General features: G+C 40.9%; 1 protein-coding gene across 1 annotated transcript in view; it reads right to left on the bottom strand.

Moving 5' to 3' along the window:
* Positions 1-20,783, bottom strand: part of LOC149449204 (nuclear receptor corepressor 1-like) — a gene marked incomplete at its 3' end in the record, with an annotated part of 180,567 nt that overhangs the window by 85,623 nt on the left and 74,161 nt on the right. Inside the window, exons 7-8 of the mRNA XM_089693693.1 lie at positions 11,785-11,841; positions 7,756-7,808 (exon numbers count right to left, since the gene is read on the bottom strand). Of these exons, the coding sequence (XP_089549819.1) occupies positions 7,756-7,808; positions 11,785-11,841 (110 nt within the window). The remainder of the gene's footprint in view (positions 1-7,755; positions 7,809-11,784; positions 11,842-20,783) is intronic.

Genomic DNA, 20,783 nt, shown 5'->3' with positions numbered 1-20,783 from the left:
GCACACAGGTCAGTTTGCTGTTATTCAACTGCATGTCAGATGGTTGTAGGATGACATCATCACAATCTGGGCTCCGCCCTCTATACGCGCTATATTCTAAGGCAGGGATTTCTTCAGTAGGAGTCTCCCACGGCCATCTTACATGTGGCTGAATGCCGATCTGTTTGTGTTTAAACACTTATACTGAGCACTGGTTTTAGTGCTGGATCTTGCAAATGTCATTTTATTTCTTGAGCCATAATAATATATTTTAAAATGCAGAACACTAGTGGCTCTTTTTTTAAAGTCCATGTCAATGCATTTCCATGCCTGGTGAGGAGGAGAAAGAAAAAGTATCCCAGAAAGTCACGTATTAACCCTTTAGATGGGCAACCGCATTTTGACTTTACTGTTTATTCATGGCTCATGTATTTGTGGTGCAAATGAAGAAGAAAAGGTTATGGACTTTATAGGCACTACAACGATTTGTAAAATGCAACACTTTGTTAAACATGCACAAACATATATAGTACATAACAAAGATATACATTTGTACTGCGCTAAGTAAGAACAATCAATTGTAAACAATATGTTAATATACATACAATACTACATAAATGAATAGCACTCAAAAAGTAAAAAAAAAAAATTAAAAGCACATCAGAAACAGTCCATAGAGTGTAAACCAGTCCCCTAATATCTGTGTTAAGTTGTGAGTAATATTCATTCCAACATAACCACCAACGTGAATAGCCACCACCGTACTATCAAATCGGAGGCTTACCAGATCTATAGATCCCTTCACTATAGGAGGTCATCACAAGCTCAGTATATATTATCCAGACTCTTGTGTCTTATATGGAATCAAATGCACCGCCCAAGACTCATCAAGCCATTCTGATTTGAAGGGTCAATGTTTGTTCATACAAAATAAAGATGTGCCTCTCATAGTGCAGTCAATCAAATACAACTGGTTTATTAAACAGACAAAAATACACTTACAAACGCAAAGGATAAAAAGCATCAATCCACAAAGATGGTCCAAAATGGCAATCCAATGCAATGACGTCACAAGGGAGGCTCCACCCGACGCGTTTCATCATAACCAGCCATCTTCCGGGGCCTTCTTCCCTTTATTGTTTATTTTACCAGTTTTCCAAGACCGGGGTCTTAGCTGGGGACTATTGGGGCCTTTATGCCCCACAAATCAAACCATTATTTACCTTTTTTCCTTCTGTGTTTTTTGTACAGATCCTTATACACAATATTGGCCCCTCTAGACCCTATTATGTTCAAATAATGGGGAGGTTAGTTTATTCCTCGATTTATAATTGGTATCAACCATTTAGCAGGGCCTTACTATACCATCATCAATCCTCATATAGCTATTTACGCACCAAGTACTGTTATAGAGTGTGCGGTCCGCTTCTTTGGTGTTGGTGGGATCCCCTAATTGATTGGCCCTTCATGGTGATATCAGATGGTGATATCTCCATTGCCTATGTGCAGATGTACAGTATCTCACAGAAGTGAGTACACCCCTCACATTTTTGTAAATATTTTATTATATCTTTGCATGTGACAACACTGAAGAAATGACACTTTGCTACAATGTAAAGTAGTGAGTGTACAGCTTGTAGAACAGTGTAAATTTGCTGTCCCCTCAAAATAATTCAACACACAGCCATTAATGTCTAAACCGCTGGCAACAAAAGTGAGTACACCCTAAGTAAAAATGTCCAAATTGGGCCCAATTAGACATTTTCCCTCCCCGGGGTCATGTGACTTGTTAGTGTTATAAGGTCTCAGGTGTGAATGGGGAGCAGGTGTGTTAAATTTGATGTTATCGCCCTCACTCTCTCATACTGGTCACTGGAAGTTCAACATGGCACCTCATGGCAAAGAACTCTGAGTATCTGAAAAAAAGACTTGTTGCTCTACATAAAAAGATGGCCTAGGCTTTAATAAGATTGCCAAGACCCTGAAACTGAGCGCAAGCACGGTGGCCAAGACTAAACAGCGGTTTAACAGCACAGGTTCCACTCAAAACAGGCCTCGTCATGGTTGACCAATGAAGTTGAGTGCATGTGCTCAGTGTCATATCCAGAGGTTGTCTTTGGGAAACAGATGTATGAGTGCTGCCAGCATTGCTGCAGAGGTTGAAGGGGGGGGGGGTCAGCCTGTCAGTGCTCAGACCATACGCCGCACACTGCATCAAATTGGTCTGCATGGCTGTCATCCCAGAAGGAAGCCTCTTCTAAAGATGTTGCACAAGAAAGCCTGCGAACAGTTTGCTGAAGGCAAGCAGACTAAGGACATTGTTTACTGGAACCATGCCCTGTGGTCTGATGAGACCAAGATAAACGGATTTGGTTCAGATGGTGTCACAAGCGTGTGGGGCGACAACCAGGTGAGGAGTACAAAGACAAGTGTGTCCTGCCTACAGTCAAGCATGGTGGTGGGAGTCTGGGTCTGCATGAGTGCTGCCGGCACTAGGGAGCTACAGTTCATTAAGGGAACCATGAATGCCAACATGTACTGTGACATACTGAAGCAGAGCATGATCCCCTCCCTTCGAACACTGGGCCGCAGGGCAGTATTCCAAAATGATAACGACCCCAAACACACCTCCAAGATGACCACTGCCTTGCTAAAGAAGCGGATGATAAAGGTGATGGACCGGCCAAGCATGTCTCCAGACCTAAACCCTACTGAGCATCCTCAAATGGAAGGTGGAGGAGCGCAAGGTCTCTAACATCCACCAGCACCGTGATGTAGTCATGGAGGGGTGTAAGAGGACTCCAGTGGCAACCTGTTAAGCTCCGGTGAACTCCATGCCCAAGGGGGTTAAGGCAGTGCTGGAAAATAATGGTGGCCACACAAAATATTGACACTTTTGGCCAATTTGGCCATTTTCACTTAAGGGTGTACTCACATTTGTTGCCAGCAGTTTAGACATTAATGGCTGGGTGTTGAGTTATTTTGAGGGGACAGCAAATTTACACTGTTATACAAGCTGTACACTCACTACTTTACATTGTAGCAAAGTGTCATTTCTTCAGTGTTGTCACATGAAAAGATATAATAAAATATTTACAAAAATGTGAGAGGTGTACTCACTTCTGTGAGATACTGTATGTATCTTGAATTATATCCGCTCTATTACCATCTGTTCTGATATGTGTACGGCAAGTATTTTACATAAGATGTTGATTTATCAACGCAATTTTATATTTCTCATTCAGAAATCTTATAGCGAAACATGTTGAGCCATTACTATCATTATTTAAAGAGCACCCCATCTTAGTTATTGCCGAGATGTGGCATATCTTTGAGATTGTGGGGTTTACTAGTTGTTTATGAATCTGCATTGATTTTTTTTTTTTAGTATGCTACAGGGTTAGGATATATTCTGTAATCATTTTTTATATGTATGTTCTATTGTTTGTGCATGTTTAATAAAGTGTTATATTTTACAAATCATTGTTGTGGTGCCTATAAAGTCCATAAGCTTTTATTCGTCATTTGCAATAGTTAATACTAGGACGAGGCACTTTGGAGCTTTTACTGTGTCCCCACAGTAACCACCCTGTGTTGAGAGCATTTATTTCCAAACTATAATGTATTTGAGGTGAGCAGTCATTGTTCACAGGTGCTGGAGAGACAGCGTGCACTGGAGTTTATCACAAGATCTCACATGCATGCACATAATGGTGCATTTGGATTCATTTTAATTGGATCGCACTATTATTTGGACTTTATAAATGATACTGTCTAATTGTCTGTAAAGTGCTTTTTTAAAAATGACTTTCACCTTTATATTTGTGTATTGTGCTTCAGATATTTAAGTTGCGCAGCACTGTGCTTTATTCGGTATATTCATAGAAAAAGGATTTGTGACAGCAGTAAAACCCAGTTGTTTAGGAATGCTGGCATTACTTCGTATAAATCTATATCTTAGAAGAAGACGAACCTTACAATTTTTTCTTAATATGGCAGTCTAGAGAGTGGGTAGAGGGTTAGTGAATAACGAAGATGGAGGCAAGGTCAATTTAGGTATTCCATTTTTTAACAAATATAGGCAACTCTGTTTTACAAATAAACATTTAATACAACACACATGACTCCTAGAGTACTATGGGTTATCCAAAAGGAACAATAGAGCAATAGCTACCTACTCCTTTCTACTGTTAATAATAATTAGGCACCCAGAAGTTCAACTGATGTTATGAAAAGCCCTTTATATACCATGCTCACTGTGAACTCAGAACAGCTGAAATGCTCACACTACAGTGAATATTCCACACATTTACAGGATGTGTAATTTTGCCTATAAATTAGAGACTTACTGAGAAAGCAATAAATATTTACACATTTCTCTTAGAAAATGCAAATGATGCTTGATCAAGCATATCAATAGCATAGTTTAGCGTGCTAAAAACCTATTTTTTTTTCAAATAAAACATGAAGCAAAGAATGGCTTCAACGGGAGTTATGGAAAAAAACCACACATTAAACCACTTGTAAAGCTACGTTATGCTACTTGGATCATATGAGCTTAAACTGGAGGTGGTTTTCAAGCTGGTCATGCACTGTTCATTTTTATCAGGAACCAGCCAAAACTAGTGGACAGCCCTGTTAGCCCCTCCCGCCGGATATACCTCAAACAAGAAATCAAGCTAGTCAGTAAAATAAGGAGCCAGTCAAAAATACATAGTTACATAGTTAGTCTGGCTGAAAAAAGACAAAAGTTCATCTAGTTCAACTATTTAAAAAAAAAAAAAAAAAAGTTATAATCCTATACCCACAGTTGATCCAGAGGAAGGCAAAAAAACCCAGCAAAGCATGATCCAATTTGCTCCTGCAGAGAACAAAATTCCTTCCTGATCCCCCAAGAGCCAATCGGAAATTCCCTGCATCAACTTTACCTATGAATGTTAGTATCCAGTTATATTCTGTGTATCTAAGAAACAATCCAGGCCTTTTTTAAAGCAATCAACAGAGCAGGCCAGAACCAACTCTTGAGGGAGTCTATTCCACATTTTCACAGCTCTCACTGTGAAGAAACCTTTCCGTGTTTGGAAATTACATTTCTTTTCCTCCAGACGTAAAGAGTGCCTCCTTGTCCTCTGTGCTGACCTCAGGGTGAATAACTCTACACCGAGTTCACTATATGAACCACTGATGTATTTATACATGTTGATCATATCCACCCTTAATCTCCTCTTCTCGAGAGAATAAATTCAGTTCCTCTAATCTTTCCTCATAGCTGAGCTCCTCCATGTCTCTTATCAGTTTGGTTGCCCTTCTCTGTACTTCCTCCAGTTCCCCAATGTTCTTTTTATGAATTGGTGCTTAAACCCGAACTGCATATTCCAGATGAGGTATTACCAATGATCTGTACAAGAGTAAAATGATATCTGTCTCTGGAATCTATACCTCTTTTAAGAGAGAGTTTTGCTAGCTTTAGAAATCGCAGCTTGGCATTGCATGACATTATTAAGCTTGTGATCTACCAGAACTCCCAGATTCTTCTCCACCATTGTTAGCCGAACAGTGGATGTATCCAATCAGATGCAGCTGCTGTGTGAGTATGCCAACAATGACAAAATACATATGAATGACATCCACCTCAAACAAAGGGAATTTCTGGCTAATTTCTATACTTGAAAAATGGCAAAACTTGGTTTGACCTACAGGGGTCTTGTCATTAATGGCCAGGTCCCACTTAACAGGAGAGAGACTCCCATGGGCAAACATGGTCCAAATAGTAACCTACTCCACTCTCCTTCCCCTTCATCCCCTTGTGCCCATACGCCATTATCCCCTAATTCTTACAGTCTGTCCTTTTGTGATCCCTCTCTTCCTACTCCCTTCACACTCTTCTGTTCTCACCCCCTTCCAACACCCTCTTCTCGTCCATCTCGACTTCTATGGGAACCTTTTCTGATCTCTATCACTTCTTTCCAGAAGAGCCAGGATGCACACCATCATACCCAAGGCACCTCTTGTTCACCTCCAGCTCTCAACAATCAGAACACCTGTTTAGCCCTATACCCAATGTTAGGGACATACACACTGCCAATATTTTGTAGTCTTGGATCCTAAAGTACATTGAGAAGTTGATTTATTTTGCAGTTCTGGGAGTTAATTCATAGCCTACTGCTGTATCCCTATAGGGAGTATGGACAAGTACCTGAATGCACAAGAAACTGCTATTGATGTACAGGTCTATTTTTATGTATACCAGACTACACATACTTCCACCTAAGAACTGATAACACAAGTACGGTGCAGATTGAAGCTCCGGTTTCACAGCTAATTGACACAGTAGTTGTTTAGCAGTTCATGTCAGGTTTACATGAGGTTCAGGACAGGATTAGGTCAGGATTTTATCTTTTTCACACATATGCGGATTAGGAACTGTTCCCACAGAAGTCAATAGCCTGTAATCCACACCTAAATTGGACCGCACTGCTCAGAAATTGGACAGGACTCTATTTCAAACTGAACAGAATCCACAATGTTATTTCAATCCAGCAATGTTATTTCACGTCATGCAGATTGGATGCAGTTCACATCCAATCCGCATACATGTGAACCAGCACTGCTATATGCTCATAACCTGTGTACTCTTTAGGATTGTACATTTTAGTTGCATATCTTAAAAACCCAAAATAATGAGAACAAAAAAAAAAAAACAACACACAAGAACACAAATTTGCAAGTGACTGTATAGCTAAGAAAATGCAGACACCTATTGCAAAGTCTTCAAAAGAAGTTCATATTATCACCGATTAATTTAAAGAGGAAAGAGTTTCTCATTATTCGAATAACATTTCTAACATTTTTTTCTCCCATGACCATATGTTCATGTTTTTTCCCCAAATGACCCGAGTATTTTTTCGAACTGGAAAAGCCTTACAGTGTATCTGTGCAGGAAGAGAGGTCCCAGTCCTCCATTAAGCCATGCTTGCGCATGAAAACCTGCACGTATGCAGATGTCCCGAAGCCCAGCAGAGCCTGTGCATGCGTGCACAAAATCATTCTTGCCTAGGCAAGAAAGGAAGAAGTGCTGCCCAGCACACAAAATAAGCCCTTGAAAAAATAAAAATATATAATTGTGGTGGAGAAAGAGGGCTGGAGTCAGGTTCACACACACATTGTCTTTCAGGATGAAGGTCCACTTTAAATGCCACTAATTACATGCCAACTGTGCCCAGATTTAGGGTCACCTGGAGCACAAAAGAAGAATTTATAGTAGAGAGTGGCATTAATGCCTGATCTTTACATATCTTTATGACTTTAGAGGAAATTTATGCTGAGAAAAAAAACACATACAAAATTGACACATTTTCTTTAAGAACACGTCAAATACACTGAGACTGCAAGTGATTACAGGCAACATGCAGATCTGGAAAAGCAAAGCTTATGTCTAGGATAACAGACGCTGGAAAAGTATGCAGATGGGGGTAACCAACACGCCAGTTTTTTGCTGTTGTATAAAGTATCTGCATTGCAGCATTTGGCTGGTAAACAGAAATGAACACAGCCAGGCTTTTAGGTACATTACAAGAAAGGTATAAACCATGCTCTGCACACACCTATGTGTCTTATAGCACTTTTAACTATTGACTACTGACATTTTCTGGCAGGCAATCATGTGCACATTATCCCGCATTACCGAAATCTCTCTGACTGCATTTTCCTGCCTGCTTGATTTGCTGGTAATTACAATAGAGTGCAAATGTGTGGGAATGACTGAGGCATACTTACGTCTTGATGTTTTCATGATAAACCTTCGTGTCTGAAGGCTGGTTGTAAAGAGGCTACAAAACAACAAAACAATAGTTAAAAGCCCAGCAAAGCTGCATTTCATCTGAGCTTTGTAAAGATACATATTTTGCAAGTAAAATACGCTAATGAAAGATTTCCAAAGAAAACACAAATACTTTCAGGAGAGAAACAATGGTCTGTCCCAGTGAATGCTGCACAGTATGGCAATGCACTGTACTTAAAATTCAGTAAGAAAACATGTTTAAAGGTTACCCAGTGGGTGGTGGGTGGCAAAGTCATAGCTAGGAACACTAAAATCACATGGATTTGCAACTCATTTTTCGGTCTAAGCAGGGAACCTTTCTTGTCTAAAATGACTACAGAAAAACAAAGAATCAAACTGTAATATATTGCAACTTATCAATCCTTAAACATGGTGGCTGCATTATTTTTTTTTTTTTTTTAGCATGTTTACCTTTATTCTCACTTCCTGTTTAAGGGTGTCCCCTCCACCGGAGGAGCAATGGAAACTCCTTTAGACAACAGCAATCTCAATTTGGGGAGAGGGTAGTATTAAGATGCACTAAGAGAATTAGATGGACTTGGTGTGAACCCTCTAAGTGCCACTTTTGCTGGACAGCTAGGTCTGCTAAAATGCTAAAAGACGTTGAAAAATCTTCCTGCCCAAATCAACAGGTGAAAACTAAGGGGAAAAGCTTTTTAAAAAAAAAAAGAAAAGGAAAAAAAAAACAAAATAAAAACCCACATCTGAGAATTGGTATATTTTTGTTCATTTAAAATATTAGAGAATTCAGAGGTCAAATATACTGTTAGATAAATTGTGGAAGAATTTACTTTTTCTTTTCAGCTCTCACAGAGAATTATCAAGCCCAGTGCAAGGGCTGTGTTTATCCGCATAGAGATGCAAACATGCATCCCTGTGCAGGCAGTCCCATTAATGTCTAATTGGACAAAGCCTTTGCTCCCAATTTAACATCTGGGCGTGTGCACGGCCCCGAACGCAGCAGACAGTGTGCACTTGGTGCCATGCTCCTGCATGTATGTTATATTAGGAGCAATGGCTGTGTCCATGCAGCCTCTGCGTCCCAACAGACATCAATGTGGCTGGTTGTACGAGGATGCACACAACATGTGCATCTCCATGTGGGTAAACACAGCCCTCAAACAGGGCATGCACCGATACTCCCCAAGAGAACAAAGCCAACTATATGCAGTATATATAGCTGCTTCTCTGCTCAACAAATTTAATTGACAATTTTGAGGCATTTTAGAAGTCAAATATATAAACATAAAATTTAGTCAATTCATAAATGGCCATAACGTATGACAGTAAACAAGATGAACTTGTCCAACATGTAACAATATAAAAGTGTCATAGAAAAGAAAATGCGTCAGCATTTGATTGCAACAAAATATGTAGGGCTTGAACAGATCCCAGAACATTGCAAAACACAGCTTATCATTTGTTTAACCACTTGCCATCCAGAGGGTTTACCCCCCTTCCTGACCAGGCCATTTTTTGCACTGCGTTACTTTAACTGACAATTCCGTGGTCATGCAATGCTGTACATAAATGAAATTATGTCATTATTTCCCCAAAAATAGAGCTTTCTTTTGGTGGTATTTGATCGCCTGTGTGGTTTGTTATTTTTGCACTATAAACAAAACAAACAAAAAAAAAAACACAATTTTTGACTTTTTGCTATAAATCATGTTCGGTAAAAAAATAAAAAAAAATAAAAATTCTTCATAAATTTAGGCCCAAATGTATTCTGCTACATGTCTATGCTAAAAATAAAATCCCAATACGTGTCAATTAATTGATTTAAGTGAAAGTTATAGCATCTACAAATGGCGGTATAGATACTGGGATTTTTTTCATATTTTTTTTTTTACTAGTAATGGCGGAGATCAGCGACTTATTGCAGGACTGTGGTGGGCATTCTGACACTTGGGGGAACTGACTGCCACTCACATCCCCAGTGACACTAATACAGTAATCAGTGCTAATAAAAAGCACTGACACTGGAAAGGAAGTGTTAACATCTGGGGCGATCAAAGGGTTAACTGTGTGCTGTGTGAGATTTACTAGGCAGTGCAGAGCAATACAAAGCAGCCTGTTCGTGCCGTCAGGGGACAAATCTGTGTTTACATACAGACCTCTGCCCAGTCAGCTCCGCCGACAATCACCAAATCCCGGTCAAGAATTGGTGGCCGGGACCTGGTGATTGACATGCCAAAGAACCAATAGCCGCGCAAGTAAAGAGCGTGCGCACACCACCCTAACCGGAAAAACAATATCACGTATATATACATCTGATTTTGTGCATCCCTGTAGCAGTACGTCTGCTAAAAGGCAGCCGGTTCTGGATCCTGTAACATGTACAAAGAAACCCAAGTTATATATCCACATTAGCAGGCACTCAAACACACCATATCTCTTTCCTCTGCAACACCTGTTGTTCCGATTCCCCATTGGAACAATAATATACCAATGGCATTTTAGGTTCAGCCTCCGAGTACCATGCAGTCTTACACTTCCTGCTGCAGAATGCAGTTGTGCGTTGCTTAAATGTGCACATTGCCACAATGCATAGCAATGTACCTGTTCTATGTGTGGTGTGTTGTAGTGCCATTAATTGTGAATGACACCGGGACACATTGTATAGTAGAGTGAATCCCACAACGCACCACAGCTCACCACAATGCACGTTTTGAAAAGAAAGGAATATGCACTTTTTTCCTTCATTGTAATGCGTCTGCAGCCATATGGCACACAAACGTGCACAAATGGGCGTTAACACACCGAAATGCTGCACTTTAGTGTAAATGGGTTTTAAATGTTCCCACCTAAAGCGAAATAAATGTAATGCCTAAGATTAGGTAAAAAAAACAAAACTCAGCACAAGGGTCAGTACTTACATTTACACTGGAGTGTCCTTTGATCTGGTGGCAGCTGTCCTAAGTCCTCTGCCCCCCCTCCAATACCCCACAGTTGTAATCTTCCAGTGCTGTGGAGGTTGATAGAGCTAAGGGACCTGTCACAGGCACTCATTATGAATAAAAGGCCATCAATGAATTGAGAACGGGTGAATGAATTAAATGCTTGCCTCCTCCATTCATAAAGTGCTTTTCATTGTGAGAACCCATATAAATGGAGGAGAGCAGAAAGGCCAGGCATAGTTGGCATTCTTGAAGAGTGCCTGTGACATGTCCCTCAGTGCTATTAAACCCAGGAGCACCAGAAGATCATGTCTGAGAGTTATAGGAGGGGGCAGAGGACAGTGAATTTCAACTATGACAGCTGGCTAAGAGACCCTTAGGATTAAGTTAAGTACTGTTCATTGTGTTGATTTTTTTCCAAATTTTTACCCAAACTTTGGCTATAACATCAGCATTCAGACTGGAAAAACACCTGGGAACACAGATCTTACAGCAGTAATCCAGAACTTGTACAATAAGTAAATGGTTAATTTAATTGAAGGATATCAATTCAGAAAGAAGATACCAGTTTTAAGTGTGCTTAAAAATCAATTTGCCATAGCGGGAGCCCTCTGGTGCCACACAGTTCCTTTACTACTGCTTTCCTTTCCAATGTCATGTGCAAATTGTGACTTTCAGAAAAGTCAACAGTTCCACAGCATGTTTGGGAGCTGTACTGTGGCAATACCAGGTAGGTGGTTAGGATTAACTACTTGGCTGTAGAAGATGCTGCTACGCAGCTACTGGGTCACTTTGCCTTGTGCAACCCTAGTAGCGATGTAAAGTTTCAGTTTACAACAGTAAGGCTTTATGTGGTTAACTATGAAGGAAAATTCCAGTATTTTGCTCCCATGTGTTTAAAACCTATCTTCTTCAATGCAGTGGATAATAGGAAAGGTCACTCCAGGGACCATCATATGAATCAATGGGAATCCATATCAGGCAAAAAGATTTCAGCAAGACATATGAAGATTTAAAAATAATCGTTCACATGCTCACAAAAAAAAAAAAAAAAAATCTACTTACCAGTTCCACTTTAGGACCCAGACCTTCTAGAATTTTGTGTGCTTCCTCTGCTTTTTTCTGCAAAACAGAGATGTTTTGTGTTTACATCGGCACAGATAAAAACCATCTAATGTTCTTTTTTTTCCAAGGCCTTCCTCTACACCATCTCAACCACTGAGGTCATGTAAAGGTTGCATCTAGACTATCTAAAACAGAATAAAAACATAGTCTGATGGGTAATCACAGATACTTGAGTCTTAGAAATGGAAAACAGAAACATTGCCTAATGCAAAGTCCTTTAAAGAGACCTCGGTGATCTTTATACGCCGCAAGGATTTTAACAAACTTTGTTGCAGATCCCTACCTTTTGTTATTCTGAAGAAAGAGCTGTTTGTGTCCATGTGGAAAGTGAATCTAATGAGTGGTTTCATAATTATCTATCAGCTGCTGCATCTGCAGGGCCTAATGAGGAAATTGCAGGGTCTGCATCCCTTTAGACGTGATTTCCTATTGGGAGTATCTCACTAAAAATGAAATTTCTGTTGCAGGGGATGCCTGAAATCTGGCTTGTATGTTAATACAGACTTCTGGGAAAAACAGTGAGCCAAATCTCACAAGCAGCAAATGACGTTGCTGATGGCGTTCTGTACACATTCTGTGTACAGAACACCTCCAGGTAGCCATATTGTATTTTACAGAAAATGTCAGCAATACAGATTGAAAAGGAGAAAAAAAAAAGCATCAAGAATGCCCCTAAAGCCGCATTTTTGTTAACACATATATGAGTGTCAAGCTTGAGTGTTCATTTCATTGGCCAGAATAATAATTTATTCCTTCCATTAAAATTAATGCTCAAGCGCTCAACACGCCTAGCAATAAAGCACGTTTAGGTTTGTCAAGCTTTCTGTTAAAACTCTGCTGCTCTTGAACACACCCGGCAATGGGGGTTTTGTTCTGCCACTAAACACCCATGTGTGTATTGGGGGCGCTTAAAGGTAGGAAAAAAAAAAGTGAAATGCTCCTAAAAGTGGTGTTTTAACACTCCATGTGCATGAGACTAAAAGTGGTTGTAAAGGTTCAAGGTTTTCTATTTTTTTACCTTCAAGCATTTTACGGGTCTCTCTCTCCTCATTGGCTGAAACAGCAGCAGCAGTCATTGGCTTCTGCTACTGTCAATCATAGCCAATGAGGAGAGAGTGGGGGCAGGGACAAGCTGCATTCCGTATGTGAATGGACACAGAGCAGCAGCTCAGCATTAGGCAGGAGGGAGTGGCCAGGAGTGCCAGTGGGGGACCCAAGAAGAGGAGGATCGGGTCTGCTCTGTACAAACCACTGCACAGAGCAGGTAAGTAGGACATTTGTTGTTTTAAAAAAAAAAAAAAAAAAAAAAAAAAGGGCTTTAATGCAATATTTAATGGTTTTGTACAAATATTCTTTATTAATGATGGCGGCAAACTTAAAGCCCAATTACAGGTAACTAATATTATTCCATGCAGTGGGGCTGTATCCACACTGCAAGGGTCAACTGTTTGTTTTGACTAGGGAAGGGGAGGAGAGATTGTATTTAGCTGATCCTTGGCTTCCCTGGCAGGCAGCACTCCCACCCCAATGCGCTAGTGGTGTACATTTTCTCAGTGGCATCACGTCATCAGGGCTAGGGACCCAGTATTCGTCTTGATGGTGTCAGGACTTTAGACCACTGGATCATGGGGTTAAAGACACTGCAGGAACTGGTCTAGCAGCACAGAGGAGGGGAGGATCACAGCCCCACTGCAAGGTAAAATTTGAAGGTTTCCCGAAGTAAACCTTAACTGCTTTCCCTCGGCCTTATAGTAGAACTACTGCTACAGGGAGGCAGGGCTGCGCAACATCACGCACACACATATATACACACACTCACACACGTGATTTGCATTTCTCGATGGGGGGGGCGCGCTGCCCTACCTGTGCCACCATTGGCAGCTAGGGATGTCAATCACCAGGTGCTGGCCAGAGATTCCCCACAGACACCCGGTGATTGCCATGTAGAACTGATGGGCCCATCCCTTGTCCTGCCAGCAAGGACATGCTGCTGTGTATTTCTCTGAACAGCAGGTTTCCTTGTAAAACAACACACAGCACACTGTTATGCCTTTGATCGCCGCAGATGTTAACTCATTCCTGCTCAGTGTCATTAGTACTGTGTCAGTGCTTTTTATTAGCACTGACCACTGTATTATTGTCATTGGGATGTCAGTTCCCACCTATTGTCAGGATGCCCGCCGCAGTCCTGCTATAAGTCGCTGATCACCGCCATTACTAGTATAAATAAATAATTAAAAATTCCAGTATATACTGCCATTTGTAGACGCTATAACTTTCGCTTAAACCAATTAAAGCGGAGTTCCACTAACACTGTCAAAAAATAAAAGCTGATGACTTTTAAAAAACAGCCACTCACCTGTCCCACGATCTTGCAATGTCCTCCCCGCAGCCCATTTCAGCAGCCATCTGGTGTTCCAGGTGCCGGCATCTTCAGTGTGGGCACCCGGCTGTGAAGCTGCAAGCTGTCAGCCCACTGCGCATGCGCGAGTAGCGCTGCGCTTCCTGAATGGCCCCGTAGTCTTCTGGGACTTGTCACATGTCGCAGAAAACTACGGGAAGGGAAGGTAGGAGGACAACTTCCACTTCCGATTGCCTAGGCAATCACAGAGGAAGCGGGTACCTGTCAATTTCGGGTACCCATCAAGTTCGGGTATCCACTCTCCAAAAGTGCCAATCCTTAATAGGGAGTGGGGGGACGACCAGTCTTTAAAGCAGAACTTCCCCTTTTGGGTGGAGCTATGCTTTAATATACACATATTGGGATTTTTCTTTTTTTTTTTTTTTTTTTAGCAGACTTATAGCAGAATACATTTTGGCATAAGTTTATGAAGAAATGAAAAACATTTTTAATTCTGAATGTTTTATAGCAAAAAGTCAAAAATACAGTTTTTTTTTTTTGTCAGTTTTTTTTTTTTATAGTGCAAAAATTTAAAAAAAAAAAAAAACCCTGCACAGGTGATCAAATACCACCAAAACAAAGTTCTATTTTTAGGGAAAAAAGGACATAAATTTAATTTATGTACAGCGTTGCATGACCGCGCAATTTTCAGTTAAAGTAAAGCAGCGCCATTTTGCAAAAAATGGCCTGGTCAGGAAGGGGGGTAAATGCTCTAGAGGGTAAGTGGTTAAAGAAAAAAAAAAAATTCCAGTTTTTCAACTGCGTCAGATTTGCAATAGATTTACTAATGAAGAGGAGACAGATTTTTATGTGCAATAATTAACAAGTAGTCAGGGTAGTGCTGCATTGCGCATGACTCTTGCTGTAACCCTGTAGTAAGTCTGTCATATACAGTACTCTTGTCTCACTGCTCCTGTTCAGCATTGTCTTACTGTGCAAGAAAATTGAAAACTTAGACCCAATGAGTTCTCACAGCAGTTACTAGTCTAATAATGGAGGGTTTTTACATCATATTTACTTCAAAAACAAGATTGTGTTAATCACATGACAACGGTAACTTAAAGTGCACTTTTCCCTAAAAATGACATCTGCCTACAGCTCTGCACGCCGATATTAAATTCATTATAGCCAAACATTTTTTTGCTTCTACTTACGACTTTTCTTCCCCAATTCCTGATTTTTAGAGGCACTGGTGATTTATTCAGGGCATCACAGGTGCATTCTGGGAGGTTTGCAACCATATGTTCCAGGAGAAAGATACATAGCACCAGAAAGTATAGAGGTCATCTGTTCATAATTGTTTCTAACATGTGCCCTTGTTGTAATACTAAATTATAAAGGAGAAGTTTCTCTTTACACCAGCTCCTGTTTCTGGCACCTGGATTCTCCATGTATCTTGCACACACAGGGGCGGACTGACAACTCATGGGGCCCCCGGGCAATAGGGGATCATGGGGCCCCTGTGTCCTTGCCCACACTCAAATCACACTTTGTTTGCAAAGCATCCCAGTAGCCTGAACATCTGCAGGTGCACAATTAGTAGGTGAGGCTACCCATCAGATTGCAGGCCCTTACAAAAAGGAACAATATCTGTAAAATGTAACACATGGTCTGGCACCTTTAGGTTCCTGCTGCCCAGAATAACACAGCTAAATATCCCTAATCCACCATACATACACTTGAAAAGTGAACTTCAGGCAAAAACAATACTGGGGAACTAGCTAGGATCAAATAATGTACCTTTGATGATGTGTGCTCCACCAATGAAACATGCACCCCCTAACAGTGACATAAGTGCCAACTTCCACTGCTGAAACCAAGACGCAGGCCATGAGCACAGTGAGTCACGCGTTCAGCAGCTCCTCCATTCATAAAACTTCTTGTACGCTTTTCAAGAAATATGTGTTCTGTGACTGGACAATGTGGACAATGTGTGCATGAATGTCACAATCTCCACCTGTCCAATCATCAATACTACAGTACTGGATTGATTTCTATAGTGGAGGAAGAATGATTGAATTTCTCAAATATTTTAATCCATAGCGTATTGCATTTGATAAACATATTGGGGGGGGGTTTACTAAAGGGAAATAGATTGTGCTCTCTGCAAGTGCAGCTGCACTAATTTTCCCCAGAGCTTCGTAAATGTGGTAAAAGCTCTTCTGCTTTCCGTCATCCAATCATGTGCAAGCAAAAAATTCTACTTTTTTTTTTCCTTGCACCTGAATGGGTGTTCTTTTCCTTAGAAAGTGTGATAATTTGCTAGTATGTTTGTTTGTAAAGGAGTGTGACTGCACTTGCAGAGTACACAGTCTATTTGCCTTTGAATATAAAGCCATCTTTTAAAACTTTCACAAGAACATGTCAATGATCTATATCAGGGGTCAGTAAACTTTCTAAACAAAAATGGCCAGTTTACTGTCCTTCAGACTTTAGAGGGGCCAGACTGTGGTAAAAACCAGATCTAATTATTTCCATTTTGGAATAATTCTACATCAGATAACCATTCTATGCATGAAGGTAAAAAACTTTGTGTATCCCCCCCAAATCCTTATCTGAGCCCCCTCAGATCCAGCGACGTTCTTGACTGCCTCTACTGTCTAGTGACTTTTCCTCCTCACTGGCTGAAACAGTAGCAGGAGCCCACTGGCTCCCACCGCTGTCAATCATAGCCAATGAACCAATAAGGAGAGAGCGGGGGGTGGGGCTGAGCCACAGCTCTGTCTCTCTAGTGGACTCAGAGCAGCAGCATAGGGACGAGCATGCAGAGGTGCCCCCAGGGCAAGCGGCTTGCCAGGGGGGCACTGCTCGAGTGGGAGGAGCCAGGGGCACCGATGGGGCCCCAAAAGAAGAGGAATCGGGGCTGCTCTGTGCAGAACCACTGCACAGAGCAGCTAAGTGGGGGGGCAACAAACCTTTAGTGCCATGCAATTTAATGGAATTGTGCCATAGTTTCGAAAACTTTGCACAATAAATGTTGTATATGGGATGCAGGAAGGGGATTTGTTTGATTTTTGGTATTCATATAATTAACATTCGGGCGGTAATTTACATTCTGTTTCTATGGATTTGTAGGATCTTTTATACAGAGCATTTTTATAACCTTATCTAGTCAGAGTACAGGTGTGTATTTGTACCCAAGATTCAAATACTGGGGAGTAGGTGGCTTTATTCTTCCACATACAACAGCTAAAGCCATGGGAATTGCAAAAGCAGTAACCAATTTTCTTAGAAAGTTCTGTTCTTCTGAAATCACCCTGGGGCTATGCTGACAGTTTAGATGTTAGCAGCATCCATTAGAGGTATTTAATTACACAAAGCAAGAAACAATGTACCATAACCCATAGCAACCTAATACAATCTCTGGGGTTAATGAGGACTTCCTCAGATTTCTAAATAGAGACTCATAATTAATACGTTGAAAAACCTGCAGAACAGGACAGTGATGTGCATCTAGTGTTAATCATTTGTATGTCAATATATTGATTTTAATTAAATGATAAAGCATCCATCAGGTGTGGAATATGCAGAAGCTAGAAAAACTAATGTATTGGCTGAATATATCCACAGATTATGTGGTGGTTGGATGCTAAAAACTTGCCTTCTAAAAATGTTTTCTCACCCTTGACCTAGGTAGAGGTAGGTAAGCCTGTTTCTTATGAGACTACACTAATAACCACATAGTTGCTTGAAAAACCGGGCTGAAAGTTTAAAGAAAAAATTGTTTCCCCTGTTCCTCTCAGGGATATTTTGCTGTGGTGCCCCTTTCCCTACTCTAATAATTTTCATACCAGTCAATCATGCAGCAACCCACAGAAACCAGTTTGCCACAAATTTCAGCATCACTTAACTGAAATCTGGAAACTTGCTATAGGTCAAAACATTCTTTATATTCATGTTTCTTGTAGAACCACTATCACAAAAAGTATTGCACTCAGCATGCAGTTGAAACACAATGTATATTTTTTTTCTTCTTGTACATGCCTTAAAATGGACCCGGTTGCTATAGCAAATGGTTTAAACCCAGTCATAGCTGTAAAAGATGACAATACATACTCCCCTTTCCTGCTGCCCGTGGTGTAGAATCTCACCCTTAGGCTGCGAAATAGTCTGCTGAGTGGGCACTGCAAATCAACTCTTCCTGGGGTGTCCATCTCCATGGTCCCTCACAGCACTCAATGGTTCCTCCAGCTGAACTCCACATCATTGTAATGGGTGGAGGTGAGCAGGAGGAATCTGGGAACTGCGGGGGAACCAGGAGGTAAGAGTCAGTTTTCCTTCTTATTTTAGCAGATTTCCAAGCATCAGAAGGGGTTTCTGCAGCAAGGACAGCAGGGAAGGAGAGCACACATGGTCTTATTCTACAGGTATGGCTGGGTATAAACAATTTACTTGTATATTTTTCAGTACTATAAACGACCAAAACAGCTTGAAAAAATGACTGTGACCCGGGTGGGACAAATTACACACTGACAGAATACATTTTACTTGTGTGTTCTAAAAGGTGCACGCATCTAAAAAAAAATATTGTTTTCTGGTATTTACGTGATTAACACAGATAGTGTGCGGTCTATCATTTACTAGATTTCACATGCCTTTAGTTTAAGGCCCATGTCCCTGAAGTCAGACTTCAGGTATGTGGGCGCCCCCTGTGACTGACAGAGACCTGCTGGAGTCTCCACTTCACATGCATTCCTACTTAGAACTACAAGCTTAACTGGAACTACTCACACCTCCACACAAGCAGTGCGACATACATAGAACAAAGCTTGAGAGCCACTGTTATTCACCGCTGTGAAGGGGGAGAGTTGCAGCTTTGGTTCTGTATCTCTCAAGCTTGCCCTGTGAGGCTTGTAACCAGTGTTACTTATGACGTCAAAATTCGATTTAGTCAGTCTTTTGACTAAAATGCCATTTTAGTTTTAGCCATATTTTAGCCATCTGAATCATTTAAGTTTTAGCCTGTATTTTAGTCATCCAAAATCTCTAGTACATTTTAGTCTACTAATATCTAATAGGTTTAGTTAAATTGTAATACATTATTTAAGCATTTCTCAACAATTTCCAAACTTATTATACCCAGGAGAAAAAAAAAAAAATCTAACAAAATATTTATGGTATTAAGGTTTGAACATGCACTACAGACACAGATTTAGGCTGAAAATGGGGATGGGGAAGTAAATGGGAGAGAGAGAGTTCACAGGGCCGAGAATTGGACAGTCTGGGGAGGCTGTTATTTTACAAAGTGCTAAGCACTGCTCCCGTGCTAGGAGGGGAAACATTTACCACATCAGGACAGAGTTCTTATCCTGTGGTTTGCAGGGCATTGTTCCAGAACTCCCTGGCAAAGGCAGAGAGAGCCTGCGTTTCTCAGTCAATGCAGCTTGCTGACAGAGTCAGGGGGCTGGGGCTTTAACAGACAGGCGGAGCTCCAAAGAAAAACAGGAAGTACAGTTGGGTAAACATCCCTCCCTCATATTTTGTGGTTCCAAAGGCAAGTGGTTTTTACCTTTATGCATTCTATGCATTAGGGTAAAAAAACCTTATGGGTGCAGCTCCCTTTCTCAACCCGCCCCCAATACTTTCCTAAGCCCCATCTTGATCCAGCAATGTGCACGAGAGCCACAGCTCTCCTGGGTCTCTCTCGCTCTCTCTTTGGCTCACACAGCAGCAGCAGTCACTGGCTCCTACTGCTCTCAATCACAGCCAGTTAGCCAATGAGGAAAGAGCGGGGACGGATCCAAGCCACACTGTGTGTGCGTGTGAGAGAGAGCGCGCGAATGTGAGAATAGACAATGCCCCTTAACAAGACCACGGGTTGGGAATGCGCTTGCTTGAGTGCCCCCATAGCAAGAGGCTTGCTATTGAGGGGCGCTCAGCATGCGGGAGAAGCCAAAAAGAAGAGGATCGGGGCTGCTCTGTGCAAAGCCATTGCACAGAGCAGGTAAGTATAACTTCTTTTTTTTAAACAAATTACAACCTTTAGAATTACTTTAATATCACTTTATCTCCACATTTACGGAACATGAAGAGAAATCCGTTACCCAAAAGTAACAATAGCAGGGGCATTCTATTACACTGCCAGCAGTGCTTTACATTACAAGAAAAAAAAAAAAAAAAAAAAAAAAAAAAAGTTGTGGCAATGGCCTAAGCGCCTTCCGGCACCCCCCCCCCCACAAGTGGTATAGTTTGTCCCAACCAATGTTGAATTGTTAAACTGCTTCAAGAAGAAAACATATATATACACTGAATATTACGGTATTATTAATCAATCACAGTCCACTAGAGTACAACAGTAGTCTACTAAAAGATATGCAAAACTAACAAGCTTATTCAATGGGGTAGTGCAACCTCTTTACAAAAAGTCAAACTTATAAGATCAGAACTATTACCTCTACTAGAAACCAAATCTCAATGATATTTCATTTCATGATCAATATCCACCTGTATCTAATGCACAAAAAACCCCAAAACACTACTTTGGAGAGGAAAAAAAAAAGTGTGCTATTTGTGTATAAGAAGGGATTCATGTAAAATG

Source organism: Staurois parvus, unplaced genomic scaffold (genome assembly GCF_062004578.1).
Source record: "Staurois parvus isolate SC_StPar_1 unplaced genomic scaffold, SC_StPar_1.0 ptg000635l, whole genome shotgun sequence".
Taxonomy (NCBI): domain Eukaryota; kingdom Metazoa; phylum Chordata; class Amphibia; order Anura; family Ranidae; genus Staurois; species Staurois parvus.
The sequence above is the reverse complement of the archived record's forward strand: the minus strand, read 5'-3'. Positions and strand labels throughout refer to the sequence as shown.